At 52.7% G+C, this 17756-nt stretch overlaps 1 protein-coding gene across 1 annotated transcript in view; it reads right to left on the reverse strand.

Annotated features, from left to right (window-relative positions):
* Window positions 1–14273: 14273 nt before the first annotated feature.
* The window catches only part of ST6GALNAC5 (ST6 N-acetylgalactosaminide alpha-2,6-sialyltransferase 5), a 209696-nt gene continuing 206213 nt past the window's right edge, over window positions 14274–17756 (reverse strand). Inside the window, exon 5 of the mRNA XM_031968859.1 lies at window positions 14274–16183. Within this exon, the coding sequence (XP_031824719.1) occupies window positions 15952–16183 (232 nt within the window). The 3' untranslated portion in view covers window positions 14274–15951. The remainder of the gene's footprint in view (window positions 16184–17756) is intronic.

Consider the following 17756-nt stretch of genomic DNA (forward strand, 5'->3'; position numbering starts at 1 on the left):
CCCCTGGGACTGATGTTCTTTCGCCAGCACGAGGTCCAAGGTTTTGTGCAGGTTCTAGGTGGCGCGGGTGCTGGGTGGCACGGGTGCTGGGTGGCACGGGTGCTGGGTGGCGCAGGTGCTGGGTGGTGCGGGTGTTGGGTGGCGCAGGCCCTGGCGCCTGGGGAGAGCCACAGAGGGTCTGGATCTGTGCTGGGCAGAGGCCCTCTGTAGGGGGGCCCGCAAGGGGGGGCACCTCCCCCGACCTCTGGCTTCTGGACTCAGGGGCGCTGTCCATCGGGCCACATGGCCTCCTGCTTCCCTACCAGCTACTCAAGGCTTGGGCCGCGGCCTGGGATTTCCTTGGTTTTGAATGGAACCAAACAGTGGGGTCCTAAAGGCTTATGGAGAAGGGGGGGGCACCTCCCTCCCTCAGGGAGCCTTCGGGATTCAGTACTGAGTGTGAGCTTGGCGTTCACAGCCCCTCCCAACCTGCCCCCTCCTCCCTGTCCCCTCTTCTCCCACCTCAGTGCCCCCCTTGTGCTCTGCCATCCAGCCCCCCGGCCCTCCAGTCGCCCCCCCAGACCCTCCCTCTGGGTTCAGCATTGTCTCTGGCCATCCCCGAGGCTCAGCTGAAGTCGCCAGCCCCGCGCTGTTGGGCCCCTCAATCCCCAGGATGTTCAGAGCCAGCCCCCAGCCCATAATTCCGTCCTGGAGCCCGGCTCCCCCTGTCCTGAGCAGAGCTGCGTCTGCATGCGGGCCCTGACAGATGGGTCCTGGGCCCCGGCTCTGAGCTCCGAGCCACCCTGGCTTCTCCAGCCCATCGGAAGCAGAGCCACTCATTAGAACCCCATAAACCTGCCAGAAACGCTCTTTGGGATCACCCCCAGTCAGCCAGGCAGGAAGCCCCCTGTGCTCTGGACACTGCACTGGGCACAGAAGTCCGGTGGGCAAGCTTCCGTGGGCACCTGCTCTGTGCCCGGCCCTGCTGTGAGGCAGCCCAGGGGGCCACTGTCCCTCAGAGCGTCCAGGGGATACAGCGAGCAAATGGCTGCCCCATCGATGTACCCCGAGAGAAAGGGGTCCCGGGGGAAGGGGCGTGCATTAGGGGAGATTGGGATGCAGGAAGCCTGGGAAGCCCGGAGGCAGAGAGGAGCATGAGGGGGCCCTGTACGGCGGCACTGGCACAGGGGGTGCCCCCTTCAGGGGTCTCTGAGATTCCTTGACCCCCCAGGGAGGTGCTCCGCTCTATTCCCCCCCCCCGGGCCAGGCTGGTGCTCCCTTCCTCCCCACAGTGTCTTTCTCATCCAAGAACTGAGGACCAAACGAACCAGAGCTTTATGAAATGCAGACCCATCTTTTTTTTAATTAAAGCTTTTTATTGTCAAAGCACCCGAGGACAGTTCTTCAGCCTTAGCCCTTGTAGAGCCCTGGCTCAGCCCCTCACCCCCCCCGGGTGGTGAGCTCTCCAGTACACCTTAAACATGGCAGAGCTACGTGTTAGAGCCGATCCCTGCAGACCGAGCTACCGGCCCCCGAGAAAAGCCGGAGCAGTGAGAGAGAGAAGCGGCCGCAGAACAAAGTGCAAGTGGGCAACGAGGGGAGAATGGCCGCCCCCAGCTCCCACAGCCTCCCCGGGGCTCTCTCTGCCACAGGGCCCGGGGCTGGCCTGAAGAGCCACGGCCACCAGGACTGACCGTTGCACGGCTTGTTGCCCGCCCTGTGGCCCCACCTGGGGCTCTCTTGGCAGAGACGCTGGAGGGCTTCTCCATTTCCTTCTGCAGCTCATTTTACAGATGAGGAAATTGAGGCAAACGGGGGTGTTTGCCCAGGCTCACATGTTTAGAGTGGATCTGGGGCTGGATTTAAACTTGGGTCCTGACTTTGGGACCAGCGCTCCGTCCACCACTCCTCCATGGTACCCCTGTAAAGGGCTGAAACTCTGAGTAGGTGCACTGGGGTCGGACACCGAGCACTCAAGGCTAAATCCCCCGTTGGACAATGCTCTGTTAGCAGATGCCTGGAAAATGGCCCTTCCCACCAGGCCCCAGAGAATTGTGGGAGGGATTGGGGGGTGGAGGGAGACAAGCCGGGGCACTTTGGAGAATGAGGAGAGAGGCTGGTGGCTGGTGGCGAGCCTCGGGGAGGTTTGTCTACCTCCTTTACTTCTCCCCTAAAGACTGAGGACTTTTGCTGATCCTGAGGTAACAGGGAGCTGACCCAGACTTCGCTCCCTCCTCGGATTTACCCTAACGAATGGGTCAGACGTGCTCCCCGCCATTCCTGACCCAAAGGGGCCAGTTCCGGGCGAGCATTCACCGTAGACTCGCTACCTCCCCCCTGGCCCTCGGCCTCCCCCTCCCCCGGCCCTCGGCCTTCCCCGGCCCTATTCCTACGCTGAGCGGGGTAGCTGGTGGCTCCATTATAAACGGGGCCGTGCGGGCTCAATCCAGGCCTCTGTCCTCCGCTGTGGGGCTTGCAGACCTTTCCCTCTCCTGGAGCCCCTTGAGCCTCCCCTCCTCCTCCTCTTGGCCCAAGACCCCACCGAGCCTTGGGGCACAGTGGCCAGCACACGGATGCCTGGGACTCCTTGGGTTTCCAGCAAAGGTTTCCTTAGCAAAGAAACAAGAGAGGTTTGCCTTCTTCAGCTCCTTTTGTAGATGGGGAAACTGAGGCAAACAGTGTTTGAGGCCAGATTAGCACTCAGGTCTTCCTGACTCCAGCCGCACCACTTGGATGCCCTGGCACACGGCGCTTAAGCGTTTGCTTCTTGGCTTGAGTCCTGGGAATGCGTTCTAGGCTTGGGAATGGGAATGAGTTCTAGGGAAAAGGGAAAATTCCGCCTGTCCCTCTTGGAGTCCAGAACGTCAGGACTTGATTCTCGTTACTCTTAATAGTGGTATGACTCTGGATAAATCACTTCTCTGAATCGCATTTAGCGTGCATTTATTAGGCACCTGCTGCCAGGTCCCAGTCTATTGGCCAAAAACTGGGATCCTGAGACTTCCACCATGCACCTCTCTGGGTCCCCAAGCCATTCCCCACCACATACTGTGATAAAGCCCCCTTAAATAAACAGTGAGGGAATACTTATTGTTCTGGGTGCTGGGGCCGCAAGGAAGAAAAGCCCTGCGGTCCCTGCCCTCCAGGAGCGTGCAGGGGGGTCCCAGCCCGGGTGTTCACAGAAGCGAGTCCCCGCCCTGACAGAGCCAGTCATTACTGCTCGCTGTCCACCATCATATTAACCTGTGGAAGAAGCTTTTCTGGACTGTGAGCAAGGGAAGAGCTGCGGGAACTGACTGTGTGGAGAAGAGGTCCCAGAGCCCCACGGAGAGAAGTCGGGAAGGGAGGGAGTGTTCTGGCGCTCAGTGCCTCCGGGATGGAGGCTGGGTGGGAGTCCCCGCTGGTGGGTGCCAGGAGACCCCCGGCCCCCCTCGCCCCTCACCGGGGACCCGGCCCCCTCGCCTCCCATGGGGGACCCGACCCCCCTCGCCTCCCTCGGGGACCCCGACCCCCTCGCCCCTCCCTGCCGGGGACCCCGGCCCCCTCGCCCCTCCCCGCCGAGGAGACCCCGGCCCCCCTCGCCCCTCCCCGCCGAGGAGACCCCGGCCCCCCTCGCCCCTCCCCGCTGAGGAGACCCCGGCCCCCCTTGCCCCTCCCCGCTGAAGAGACCCCAGCCCCCCTCGCCTCTCTGCCAAGGAGACACCCCGGCCCCCCTTGCCTCCCCGTCAGGCGCTCAAGGAGCTTCCCCAGCTTCTAGGGACAAGTCCTTGGCTGCTGGGTTTCCCTGCCTCTCCTAGGGAATCGCTGCTGCTGCTGCCATCTCCATCCCCACATGGTGCCATCTGATGCATCTCTTCAGGATTTCCCAAAAGATCCTTTTTTTGGGGCCAGACTCCTCCAGAAAATACAGAGGCCCCAGTTTTATTCGCTGCAAGATGAGGGGCCACCCCTGTGTGGACCCCGAGACACCTTCGAGCCCCCAGTCCGAAATCCTTCTAGACCGTCTTCTCCTCCATAAAATGGGTACGATCATACATCGACTACCCACTTGGTGAGGCCGTTCGGTTCAGTTCAAGAACCCTTTAGTAGCCATTTTGTTGAACCCTGGCTTAGCCCCTGGTGGGTGCAAAGACAAAACCGCAACCGTTCCTGCCTATGAGGAGCTCAGTCTGCCGAGGGGGAAGTGACAGTGCCCGCTCCAAGCCTTGCCTCCTCTGTGATTCCCCTGCTCCTTCTCCGCCTGTTCCTTGGTGGGCACCCCTTCCTCTCGGCTCCTTGGACATCTCGTCTTCCCCAGGGAGAGGGTGAGCTCCCTGAGCTGTCTTGTCTTTTTGCTTCTATTTACATTTCCAGGACTTCTCTCACCCTACCTGGTACATAGTAGACACGCAATAAAGGATCTGTTTATCTATGCACTGATCCCCCCACCCATCTATCACCATATCTGTGCCCATCACCCATCTATGTCATCCATCCACTTGTCCATCCATCATGTACTTCCCTAGTCTCTATTTCTGTCTCCATTTCTATAATCTTTATTATCCATTTATCATCATCTCTATCCAGCTCCCTGACCGACTATGTATCTATGTATCTGTCTGTCTGTCTGTCCGTCCATCTGTCCATCCATCTATCTATCTATCTGTTTTTGTTTACTTATTTATCTAGCCATCTCTCTATCTGCTTTTCTGTCTGCCTGTCCTTCCATCCATCCATCCACCCACCTATCTATGTCTGTTTTTCTGTCTATCTATCTACTATCCATCATCCATTTATTCATCTATATATTGATCTATCTAGTCTGTTTTTCTGTCTGCTTATCTATTATCCATCTATCTATATATCTGTATCTGTTTTGTCTGCTTATCTCTATCTATCTACCTACCTATCTTATCTATCTAGCCTGTTTTCCTGTCTGCTTATCTATTATCTATCTATCCATCTATCTTTCTGTCTGTTTTTCTATCTGCTTATCTATCTCCTCTCTCTCTTTCTCTCAGTCTGTTTTTGTCTCCTTATCTATCTCCTGTCTATCTCTGCTTTTCTGCCTGCTTATCTATTATCCCCCCCCCCCTCTCTCTAATACAAAGTAATCCTGGGAAGATTTCTGGAACCTGCAAGAATTAGGAGACATCCGTCTCCTGTGGTAAGGGACGGTCTAGTTAAGCGCCGCAGGAGGAAAGACCACTCCGGGCCTGACGCACCCTTTATATCAAGGCCCGGAGATCTAAGGTTTGAGTCCACAGAGAGCCTGAGAGACAGAGCAAGATGATCACAGTCCCATAGGAGAGTCCAGAGCCAGACCGGGAGGGGCTTTTTGTGAAGTCCAGCCAGAGTCAACAGGAAGCCGCCGAAGTCCTAAGACTGGGTGCTGCCCTGGTCCGAACTGCATTTCAGAGTGTCACCATGGCAGCTGTGGTGGATGATTCGGAGAGTAGAGACTGGAGTCAGGAAGACCAGTGAGGATGTGCAGGGGAGCGACGAGGTGGGCAGAGGCGGGATGTGCTCGGGGAGGACAGGACATAGGAGAACAGACTTTGGGAAACTCCGAGTCTCTCTGTTGTGAGCTGTTGACTGACCGGGAGGCAGATGGCCTTTCTGCTTCCTTTTTTCCTTGGCACTTTCCAAGAACAGGAGAGTGTTGGGGAAGGGAGGGGCTGACTGCTTGCAAGGGCTGCTGGGGGCAGGTCCCTGTTGGTGGGACGGCCTCTGTAGTCCCTTTCAGCGCTGAGATTCTGTCACTCTGGTTTAATTCTGTTCCTAGAGCTGCCCTTCAATAGCATCACCCTGAGGAGGGTGAGGGGACCATGGGGAATGGCAGAGGACAGGTAAGTGAGCACGCTCTGTCTAAAATAAACTGGGCAGCAGCCGACAAAGGCGCCCTCCGCGCCCACCACACTGAAGGCGTCCCAGCTGCTGCTCCAGCTGCTGCCAGGAACAGGAACATCCCCAGAGCCTGGTGGGGAGAGTGCAGCCGGGAAGGCCAGCGTCAGTCACCAGCAGGCTCTAGACCAAGCCTTCAAAAGCTCTTTGGAAGAAAGGCCAGAGGGCCCAAAGGCCCAGCGTCCCTCCTTCTCCGCATCAAAAAGAGCCAGTTCATATAAAAAAGAGCATGAGTTCATAGAAATCTTCCCAGGTATTTCCAAAACCATCCCCTTCACCATTTCTTATAGCACGCGCCCAAACACAGCTCGTCTCTCAGTCCTATTCTTCTCCACCTTAAAAAGAGCTAGAAAAGAGCTTTGGTCAGTTCGTTTTTACTGAGACTCATTGCTCTCTTGATCCCCCTTCTCCCTCCTCTCCCCTCCTTGTTCAGGTTCACGTATTTCGGGGTCCATCCTGTGCAGGGTGAGGTCCGAGTGCTGGCTGCTTCCCTGGTCCTTTCCTCCTGTTCCTATAGACGTCCACTTGTGCACAATTAAGTGAGACGACTTGCTGTAACCGTCCTAGCTCTTCTTCCCCCGTGTATTCCTCTGTATATTCTCTTTTCCGTCTTCTCGTAAGATCATCAAGACTTAACAGAACCAGACCCAGTCCTTGCCTGACCTCAGACACTTACTAGAAGTCACTTACATCATTTGCCTCAGTCTCCACATTTGCAAAATGAGCTGGAAAAAGAAATGGAAAAATTCACTCCATATCTTAGCCAAGAAAGTCCCAAATGGGACCACAAAGAGTTGGATGTGACTGAAAATGACTGAACAACAACACACTAAGTCCTACTACGTGCCCAACACTGCGCTGAGGACTTTTTAATCATTTAATCTTCACAACCATCCTATGAGGTGCAGGTACTTTTAATCCCCATTTTACGGTTGAGGAAACTGAATTAACAGGAGTTAACAACAATGTAATTCACCTCAAGTGACTTGCTCAGAGTCACACAGCTAATAAATGTCTGAGGTTAGATTTGAACTCAGGTCTTCCTGACTCCAAGCCTTTACCCACTGTGGTGCCCATAGTTGCTCTATTTGGTCCTTTCTAATTTTCAGGGACTTTGTTGTTGGACATGGTTTTGTGCCTCTTGGGCCAAACTGTTGATTCCCTTTCCAAGTCTTTCCTCTGTAGCTCTCATTTTTCATCTTTTCCTTCAAGGGCTTTGGGGCTGCAATTTCAGGGAGAGAGGGAAGAAATCTAATTAAAAAATACGGAAAAGCCAATTTGTACATACCTACCTACGTACACACATACCCTTAAACACACAAACACTACTTACCAGTGCCCTTATTGAGGGCAGCTTGACTTTATGCTCCCTTTTCTTCTATATGAACAAGGTCGAAGATGATTTTCTGTGCTTTGGTCATTTCCCTCCTTCAGTTCCCTTGCCGATGGGACCCTCCTTGTCGCCACCATCTGGCACTTCCCTTTGCGCAGCTTCCCCTCTGCGCATTTGATCCCTCCTCTCCACTTTCTCCTTTGTTCTCTTGTAGTGGGATTTCTGCACCTTCTTTTAGGGCTCACATGTGGCCATATTACTCATGAAGGGGGGAAAGATTTTGCTTGTTTTCCCCCCAGTGCTTCCGGCCCACCTTTCATCGCCCCCTCTTCCTGCAGCCCTTTCCTCATTTCATCCCTGCATGCCTTTGGAATGACTGCTTAGCCGGATATTTTGGAAAGCCTTTTTTAAAAGCTGGTTTTGCCTTCCATCAATTTCTTTCATAATCTTGGTCATCTGTCAGAATATTGTACAAATCATTTTGTCCCCTAATCCGTTGTTGCCTCTGGTAGCCTCCTTTAAGTAGCATGTTTGGTCGCTGAGGTCTTTTGATTTCATTTTTTAGGGCAACTAATTTACATTGCTTATATTTCTGGTGAAAATTCTTATAGCCTGTGTCGATGTCATTTCTGTTTTCCACGACTTATTTCTGATTCTTGGTCACTTGTTTCAGTAGTCCAGGGTTGAGTAATTTGAAATGGACATTGAATTTTTTTTCTTTATTTTCCTTCTTTTCTATAATTTTGATCTTTTCTCTGAGCTTCTAAACATAAGAAAAATGTAAATCCAAACAACTTGCACCTGGCCAGCTGTCAAACATGACAAAAAAATCAAAATAGTCAATGTTAGAGGGGTTATGGAAAAACAGGCCCACGGATACACGGTTGGTTGAGCTGGGAATTAGTCCAAACATTTCAATCAATTTGGAATTATTCAAAGGAGGTGAATAAAATCTCCATATCCTTTGGTTAGGAAATCCCATTGCAATAGCATGTGCTTCAAGGAAGTTGACAAGAAACAGAGGTCCCATATAGGCCGGAGCACTTTTTCCAGTAGAGAACCATATCTAGTAGATGTCTATCAATTAGGGAATGGCTCAACATATTGTGATATGTTAATATAATGGATTATTATGGTACCATTAGGAACAGTAAATATAAATAATTCATAGAAACAGAAGAAGATTTATATGAACTTCTGCAGAGTGGAGTAAACAGAACTGGGAAAACAATATACAGAAGGGATGTCAGCGGAATGAACAATTCTCCTTCCCCTCAATGGAAACTGATGGTTCTCCCAATGAGAATGGCCATGTTTATTCCGAAGGAGAGAAGAGAAAAAAAGGCAACCTTTCCTGTGGAGACGGGGCCTTTGGGTGTGGAGTACCGCATACACTCCCAGACTCACTTTTTATGCTGGTGAGTTTTACTAAAGCCCATCTTCTCAATTCCTTTGTATTCTTTGTCACCCAGGACAGCTTACTAGATTGATGTGGGGTAGGGGCGAGAGGGATACATTTGGAAATGAAGATAATTTCTGAACTAAAATTGAAATGAAACTAGGACCATCTAGAACCTCTCCTGCTTTATAGGGGATCCATCCTTCCGATTGGATTTTGCGCTGGACAGACTTTGTATTGGCGGCATGTCTCCCTGTTCATTTGCTTTCCTCCCTTGCCTGATATTAATAATCGGAGGGTCTCCGAGCTGCATCCTTTTGTTCCCTCTTTCTCCGAATCCTGTACAGTTTTGACAGAATTAGTGTCGAAATAATGTTGGAGGCTGGAAAGCTCATCTAAAACCAACAACCTGACACCTAGTCTTGTGTTTCACTTTAAAAATCATGCATGAGGTGGGAGACTTGCCTTGGCAGCTGCTGCTGTGAAAAACATGTGGGGAGATGTATTTGGCCAGGAGCCTGCCCCGAGACAGCGGTACGCTCCAAGGCTAAGGAGACGCGAGTGCACGAATCGCTGTGGAAGCAGGAAGCCAAGGGAGGCCACAGGTGCTGGCTCTGCCCCATCTCTGTCTGTCCCACACACTAACCCAGTCACACACACACACACACACACACACACACACACACTCACACAGACACACTCACACACACATCTCTTCAAAACTTTCTCTTCTCCAGGTGTTCTCCTGTGGGGCTCACAGGAGTCTCTGTTGGGTGTCTCCGGGGCCCATGAGCGCCACTGGGGCCCATGGGAGTCTCTGGGGCCCACGGGAGTCTCTGGGACCCACAGAGTCTCTGGGGCCCACGGATGTCTCTGGGGCCCACGGATGTCTCTTGGGCCCACGGATGTCTCTGGGGCCCACGGGAGTCTCTGGGACCCACGGGTGTCTCTGGGGCCCACAGGCATCTCCGGCTTGTGTTCTCTGCCTGGCTCCGGGGAGGGGCAGAGTGCTTTTCAGTCTCCCTGGTACGTATCACATTTGTCAACATTAGATTTAATTTGTCCCAGAGTCGTGGGTCGGCGGAGACACTGGGAAGCTTGCTGACCCTTGCTTCCCGGAGCCCAGGAACAGCCTGTATTAGCACCTTAATGAGTGCGGCCGCGGGAGCACGTGGCCCTCTCTGGGCCGGCTGTGTTGGCTAAGCGGAGAACAGGTCCAAGGACCAACCCCACGAAAGCCGCTTCGTCCTTCCCTTTGCTGGGACTCCCACCCCTGTATTTAACTGTTCCTTGACCCGTTGGAGTTTTCCTTCTGATCTAAAACAAAAGGCAGATGGAAGTTGTTTATTTTTGTCCAATCCAACATTTCCCTTGTAGCCAGCACTTGGAAATGTTCCTTGATGACAGACATTAGGAGCCTACGGTACCGGCGGCTCTGTGCCGGGCCCTGGGAACACAAAGGGGTAAAGAACGGGCCCTGCTCTCACTGGGCTCACAGTCTAGCAGGACACGCAAGACACACGCGGGCAGGTTAAAGAAAAGTGGCCAGAGAGCAGAGCACGTGGAGCCGAGGCTGGGCGGGTGCCACAAGCACCCTAAGGCGCTTCCCTCTACGGGGACTCATTCACCCAGGGGAGTGGGGTAAGTGGGAGAGGGGGCTCCCTGCCTTCCGGCTTTGTGGCGGGAGATGGGCCTTTTCCTTCCCCCTCTAAGCCCTTGGGAGCCTGCAAGGACGGCAGCCTCAGCAAAGCCTTTTTGCTTTTCACGCCCAAGATGAGGGAGACCCTTGGTTCTTCTCCAGCAGCCAGGCTGTCCCTGATGCCAGAGCCTCCAAGAGGGAGAGACAGCCCGGGCGCAGACTGCCCGCACATCCCAGGGCTCTGGAGAAGGAGGACTGAGGCAGCGGGGGAGACGGCAGGTACACGGCGTTCAGGGGGACGGACAGAGAATACCCTGGGCCAGCCGGACAACTAAGGACCCTGGATGTCCCACCCAGCACCTTCTCTCAGGAGCCCTTGGGAAGTTCTCGGGCTCTGTCCTGTAAAAGGTGATGGGTCGTGTGCATGAACACATGGAGACGCATGTGCCTACATGGTACCCACGGGCACACACCCCGGCGGCCATGGATCTAGAAACACGGATGTACACACGGACTCACACACATGTGTATCTACATATATAATCCACACGTATGTGTGTGTGTGGATATGTAAGTGTGTATGTGTGAGTGTGTGTGTGTGAGTCAGAAGGGCATGAGAGAGGGACTTGCAGGCAGGAGGACCAGGGTTCTGGGCCAGTCCCGGCCTCTGGGGGATGGTCTGCGAAGTCCCGGTCACTGTCTGGGTCGGGAGGAGTCACCGGAGCCCACAACATCGCAGACCCTTCAGGTAATGGAAACTGACCGCGGCTCGGAACCCCGAAGGCCGGAGCTACCTGGGCCGGGCCACGGTGGGGCCCATTATGATGCTTAGGGCTCCTTCCTCCTGCTTCTGCTTAGCCCCCCCTGAGTTCCTAGAGGCACATTTGTGCTCCCCTGGAGCTCCGAAGGGGCCAGAGCCCTGCCACGGTCCGGGAGCAGGGGAGAGAGCACGAGACTCTGCCTCGGACTGTGTCGCCTTGGAGCGGTCACTCTGAGCCTTGATCTTGCTGTCTGCAGGTGGCGGAAAGGGCCCCTTTTCAGCTCGGGTCCAGATTTGTGCAGGGGCCATTTATCCCTTAGGAAACACAATAGCTTTGTATGTTCGTGCGGCCACGTTGGGACTGGATGGATTTGGAGGGGTCTTGAGCCCCTATTCTGGAGGCAGGAAAACCGAGGCCGGAGGGACTCGCCCGGGGCTTTCGGGTGGAGCTGGAACCTCCTCACTCCAGGCCCAGCGCTCCGCCCACTGCCCAGGTCTGGGGGCAGTCCCTGTGCGGCTGTGAGCAAGTCTCTTGCCCGAGCCTCAGGCTTGGGCGATGAGAACAGACCACAGCTCCCAGAGAGGTGTCCCAGGAGGAGCGGGGGAGGGGGGTCTCCGTTCCACTCTGGGGACCATCTCAGGGTGGGCTCTGTCCCGTTGTGAGAAGTGAGGGGGGAGCTGGACGGTCCCCGGGGGGGGGGTCTGTGCTTTGTAGCCGCAGTTCTGCAGCCGAGGCCCGTATCCCTGCGGGCAGAATGTCCCGGTGGTGCTGCCGCACAGAACCGCTTTCCTCCGTTTTATGCTTTGGAAAATGGGCTTCTGCCGACGGGTCTGGGACCAGGAAGGCGAAGGGCCCGGCTCCTCCTCCCTCCCTCGGCCAGTCTCACAGATCGCTTTTGTGCCGGCCGCCCCTGCTCTCGGGAGGAGTCTGGCCTGCAGAGCTTAAGGTCTCGGAGTCCGCTGTCTCCCACCAGCCCCTGGGGAGTCAACGCCGGGGTGGGTCGCGGGGACTGGGCCGCCCAACGCCCATTAACGGTAACGGGAGCCCCGCCGGTAAGCCCCCCAAGCCGCTCACAGTTTATTTCTAATGTTCTTTTAGTGTAACTTTTCTTGGCGCCTCTTTACTGCGCAATAGGGAACGCAGGATTCCTCTTTTATGGGCCGTTTGGAGTGATGGATTTCTGCTTGTGAATTTCGGCTCCCTTGCCCCTGATGACCGAGGGCCGGTTATGGCCCCACATCTCTGTGGAAATGGCCGAAGCTCGGGTTGTCTCTGCGGGGCGCAGCGGCTCAGAGCCGAGGGATCCGATGGCCAGGGCAGGCGGGACGGACACACGGGGACGTGCCCAGAGCTCCAGCCGGGCTGGCGGGCTCTGTGCCGTGGGGCGCCTTCCTCACGGGACTGAGTGCTTGCCCGGTGATTGGGGACTTTCTGCCAAGCCCTTCAGAATGGTCTGGGAGGATGCAGTCCTTGCCCACCCTGGGGTGGCTGCCGGGTCCACGGCAACCGCTTTGGAAGAGCCCTCTAGGAGGGCCTCACCCGGCAGAAACATCTCAAAGGGAATCTGAGCGTGTCAGGAACTAGCTGTGCCGGGATTCCCAGGCCCAGGAAGGGGAAGGGCACCGAGGTGCTGCAGAGAGCAGTCTGGAGTCCAAGGCAGGAAAAGCTGGGTTCTAATCCTCCTGACACTGACTGTGGCCACTGGCAAGTCACCTACCTCTGTGAATTTCAGTGTCCTGGTGTGAGAGGATGAATCTGCAGGAGCATGGCCCTACCCCGAGTCCCTGCCTCGGATCTTTCGTAAAGGCAACCCTTCACTTCAGGCTCCTTCTCTGCTCAGCAGCTCCTCCCACTCCCGCTCCCTACCCACAGAAAGTGAATCTTGAGAAGAGGGACCGGGTTGTTATGTCTCCAGTGATCGGCACACTGCCAGCCCCAGAGTAAACAACAGATGGTCACTCTGACCCTAAATGCTAACCCTAACCCTGACCCTCACACCATCCATCCATCTCCCCATCCATCCATCCATCCATCTCCTCATCTATCTATTTGCTCATCCATCTATCCATCTATCTCCCCGTCCATCCATCCATCCATCCATCCATCTCCCCATCCATCCATCCATCCATCTCCCCATCCATCTCCCCATCCATCCATCCATCTCCCCATCCATCCATCCATCCCTCCCCATCCATCCATCCATCCATCTCCCCATCCATCCATCCATCCATCTCCCCATCCATCCATCCATCCATTCATCCATCTCCCCATCCATCCATCCATCCATCTCCCCATCCATCCATCCATCCATCTCCCCATCCATCTCCCCATCTATCCATTTGCTCATCCATCCATCGATCTGCCCCACTAACCACGCATCCAACAGGTGTGGAGAGGTGCCACTTTCAATACTTGTTCCACAGGCATGTTGGGAAGCACAAAAGAGATAATGTCACGTGCTTCCCAAGTATTAAAGCAGCCTTTAAGTGTGATCAGGAATCACTGCCGTCAAGACAATGTCAACACTGGAAACCTGGGGATCAATCCTAGTGTGATTCTCGAGTTGGAGGTAGGAGGAGCCCGAGAGCTCACTTTTCAGACAAGGAATCTAAGCCCAGAAAAGTTAAGAGATCTCAAGGTCACCGGGTAGGGATTTGAACCCAGGCCTTTGCCTGTAAATCAAATGCAGAGTCTTACTACTGCCCATGGCATCTTGCTTTGAAGCTGTTGCTATGGTGGACATGGTTCATTAATACAACTCACAGCTCTGCCTTTGAAATAATAATAATATGCATGATAGCTCATATTTCCATGGAGTGTTTTAGACAGGATCTTATTTGATCCTCACAAAGAAGCAAGAGGCAGGGGTTATTATCATCTCAAGTCTACAGATGAGGAAACTGAGGCAGATGTCCAGGGTCACACAGCTAAAATATGTCTGAGATTGGGTTTATAGCTAGATCTTTCTGATCCTGGATCTGATTCCAGACCCTGTGCTCTATCCATTTCACAACTGCTACAGCTTTTTAATGGCCAGAGAAGCTGTTCAAGCCGCAGACCAATGTTTCAAATGATGGGAAAGGTGGTCCATACATCTGTTTGACACTTAAGTAATGCTCATTTAAAGCCCTCGCTAGCCTGGCTCCAGGGGAGACATGTGGGAAGGAACCGGGGCATGCAGCCTGTTCCTGTACAATTCTATCATCCCATTAAATATGGAGGGAGAGGAAATGGAACCATCGAGTTCCAGGAGGCAATCGGGGCAGCTTCTAATGCGGTAGCCACAGTCACAATGAGATCACCTTGGTTTGCCCTATGAGAGAATCAAATCGCTTTAGCATCTGCACAGACCCCTCCCGGTGATTGCCAGAAAAGAACTGAATTTTCATCTCTGTGAGGGAAAGGGCAGAGGAATAGACGAGTAGCTGAAATCCACTTTCCTGACAAGTCACGAGGTCCTGGGGTTTCTGGACATTTTGGACGTGGTGTTTGCTAGAGCCTTTGGGTTCAGCTCTTTTAAAACAGAAACCCTCAAGGGTATGGGGTGGAGATACTGGTGACATTTTTTTCTCTTTGGGAGATCCTCTGATGCCTGGAAAGCCTTACCAGGAAGTGAGTTTGGTTGTGGGTGGATTGTCAACAACTGACCCAGCTAAGGAGCTTTTCAGCAAATGATTCTGGCTGGGGAGCCCCTCCAAGTTCCCTCCCTCATCCCACACACTGTTTAGGCTGCTGGCAGGCTGAACGAGATGGTTTCTTGCTGGTGTAGGCTATGAGCACCAAGGTAGTAAATGCACTTGATCTATGGCTTGGAAGGCATCAAAGGAAGCAATGGGCAGCTGGGAAACCAAGGTAGGCTAGAGCAGGAAACTGTCATTGGTCAAGAAAAGGAAGGCTCAGGTTGTAGAGAAGCCCAGAAGGCCACAGAAGTAGGGGGACCACCAAAGGAGCCTTCCCATCTGCCGGTAGCAGTGCCAGGGAGCAAAGGGCTCCCTCGACTCTTAGTGAGGGAAGCCGGTATGAAACCCACCTCCCTGGTGGAAATTCTCTGAGAAAAGAGAGCATGTTGGTTGGAGGTTTGCATGCCGTGGGGATTTTTAGCTCTAGGATCCCATCATAGGATATTCTTGCTGGGAAGAGACAAGTTCTGGAGTGAAACCCGGCTTAAGAAAATGATCCCAGTCTATTATCGGTTGCATGCAAATGGCAATTATGGAATGAAAAAGTAAGAAAAGAAACACACAGCCACGGATCACTGTAAAGGGAAGCCTTCCCAAACCATCATGAATTTTCATTGGAGACATAAAGGGTTATGAAAAGCAGAGAACCACATAGCTAGAGTGTAGAAAAACCCAAGTCAACACTAGCCTAGTGTCAGTAGAAATCCCTTGAAAACTAAATAACTGTAGATTTGCGTTATGAAAGTCTGTGGAAATGTGCTATTTAAAAGCCACATCTAGACTGGCCCAGGCTGCCTTTGACAAATCCTACACACACTGTTCAGAAAGATGGCAGAAGTCAGATATTAGGTTAAGATACAATTCAAAAGGCAAAACACTCTTACAAGATGTGACTGTCGAGCAATCGAGGGCCTTTTTTTCATGGCTCATAAACTGTCTTTGAAGATGAGGAAAAAGAAGAAACCCAAACCATTTTTAACAGTGATGATATCATTGAGATACATGATTGGCATCCCAAGCTGCCCGGCTTGGAGGAGACAGTGTTTGGCTGGATAAAATTCTGGTAAATTGGTCGAAAAAAGAAAAAAGTGGGCTGTATTACTTGACAGTCACATCTCATACATATCCATCCGTGGTAACCTCTGGAGTACTGGAGCAATTTTCATCTCCAGGTCCTGCTAACTCTCTCTTTCACATCGGCTGGCCCCAAGGTGACGTTGAAGACCCTGAAGCTTGATACTCTAGGTGATAGCAATTACAGCTTGTGCAGTCATCCTTCAGAACACCGGTTTGATCTCAGGGTGATTGATAGCAAGGGAGTCCGGCTTCCAGTCTGGCTGAAAAAAGTGGATATTGAAGGCTCTGGCCCAGTTCTCAAAGACACGCTTCTCCGTGATGAACCGGTGATGGCTCCCCTTCCGTCCTCGCTCGTGTGAGAGGTACATCGTGCACTCATCTGGTCCCAAAGGTTCGTAATAGTGATAAGGTACTGAAGGGTGTTTGGGGTCCCTGTAAAAAGGAGAAAAACCCAGAAAAGAGAAAATAAGGGGCTGAAATCAAAGACATTCCTGTGATGGATGGGAAAAGGAAGCTATCTTTAATAAGCAGACAAGCTTAGATAATTTTCCCCCCTACTTAAACTAAATGTCAGCAACTGTCATGTCAGATATTTAAGCAATAGGCATGTGGAGACACTCCAAGCTTGTTAAGTGAGCATGTTGGCAGCTGCTCAGCAGGAAGAGATTCCGAGGGGCTCTTGGTCATTGTGGCTGCCATTGGGCAAGAGGGTGGGACTGACACAAAATCTGACTCTTATCAAGTGGGAGAAGTCATTGATCTTGATTCATTTCAAGTCTCCGATCACTTGTCATGAAAAGGAAGCATGGCAGGGAGGAAAGAGCAGAAGGGAGATCTTCGATTCTGAAACTTGAAGACCTGGGTTCAAATTCCAGCTGGAATACTTCTTGGATTTTTGACATAGGCAAGACACTTGGTCTCCCTGGGTCTTAGTGTCCTTGTCTATAAAATAAGCATGTTTGATCAGACCGTGTCTAGATCTGTATGAACAAGCATGGGGGCATCCTTTGTTTGACTCCCTCTGACTCCTCGACAGACACTCATAATTTTGACATCACTGTTCTTCCAGTTCTGCCGTATAGACTCGAGTCATGGGAGGGGGTTGTGGTCTCCAAAGAATTAAAGCTATGGGTTGGCCAATGGAGATAAAGAATGCAGTGTGTGTGGCCACAGGTCATAACATATTTGGGGGGAAATAGAGCAAATAGTCAATGTTCAAAAATGGGTGGCGAGGTGAATTCTGTGGGACTTAGTTTGCATGGAAAAGGAGGTTAATCAGATGGCTTCCTTTGGCCAGTTCTCAGTTATCCTCCATACAGGATGCTCCCATCCCACTATGACTTAAGGTTTCTGTCCACAGGAGAAGGGGTATAAATGACATAATAAAAACACATGACTAGAAAAAGAGGAAGGTCAGCCATGTTACAGGAGCAAAGGATGGTCGCTGCGTGTGAAAAAACCTAGAGTTAGGAACCCCCAGAGGAGGAATCACAGAGGGCATGAACTAGAATCCCACAGTCTGAGAAGTTCTGACCCACATGACTGGAGGGAGCACCCACATCGGCAAGCTCACAGAGAGTGCGTCAGAAGGCCCTGGAAGCGAGGACTGGTTTTGTCGTTGTTGCTGTCTCCCCAATAATGGGCTCCATTTCTGACATTCAGGAAGCACTTAGTGAGAGCTTGTTGACTCTCCAACTAATGCCCGAAAATATGAACTTCAGAGTTATCTTCACTATCCCTTTTACCTCATTCCAGCCACCCTGACTTTCCCGTTGTGCTCGGCTGTAATTATGAGGGATGTGCTCCCCCAACTTGGTGGAGTGGAAAGCACTTGCAATTTTAATGGCACACGTCTTTCCTCCCCCTCCTCCTCCTCCTCCTCCTCCACCTCTTCTTCCTCCTCTTCCTCCCATCCAGCAGTCACTGTGCTAGGCACTTTACAATTATTATCTCACTTAATCCTCGGAACAACCTAAGAGGTAGGTGCTACCATGAGTTCCCATTT

Source organism: Sarcophilus harrisii, chromosome 4 (genome assembly GCF_902635505.1).
Source record: "Sarcophilus harrisii chromosome 4, mSarHar1.11, whole genome shotgun sequence".
Taxonomy (NCBI): Eukaryota; Metazoa; Chordata; class Mammalia; order Dasyuromorphia; family Dasyuridae; genus Sarcophilus; species Sarcophilus harrisii.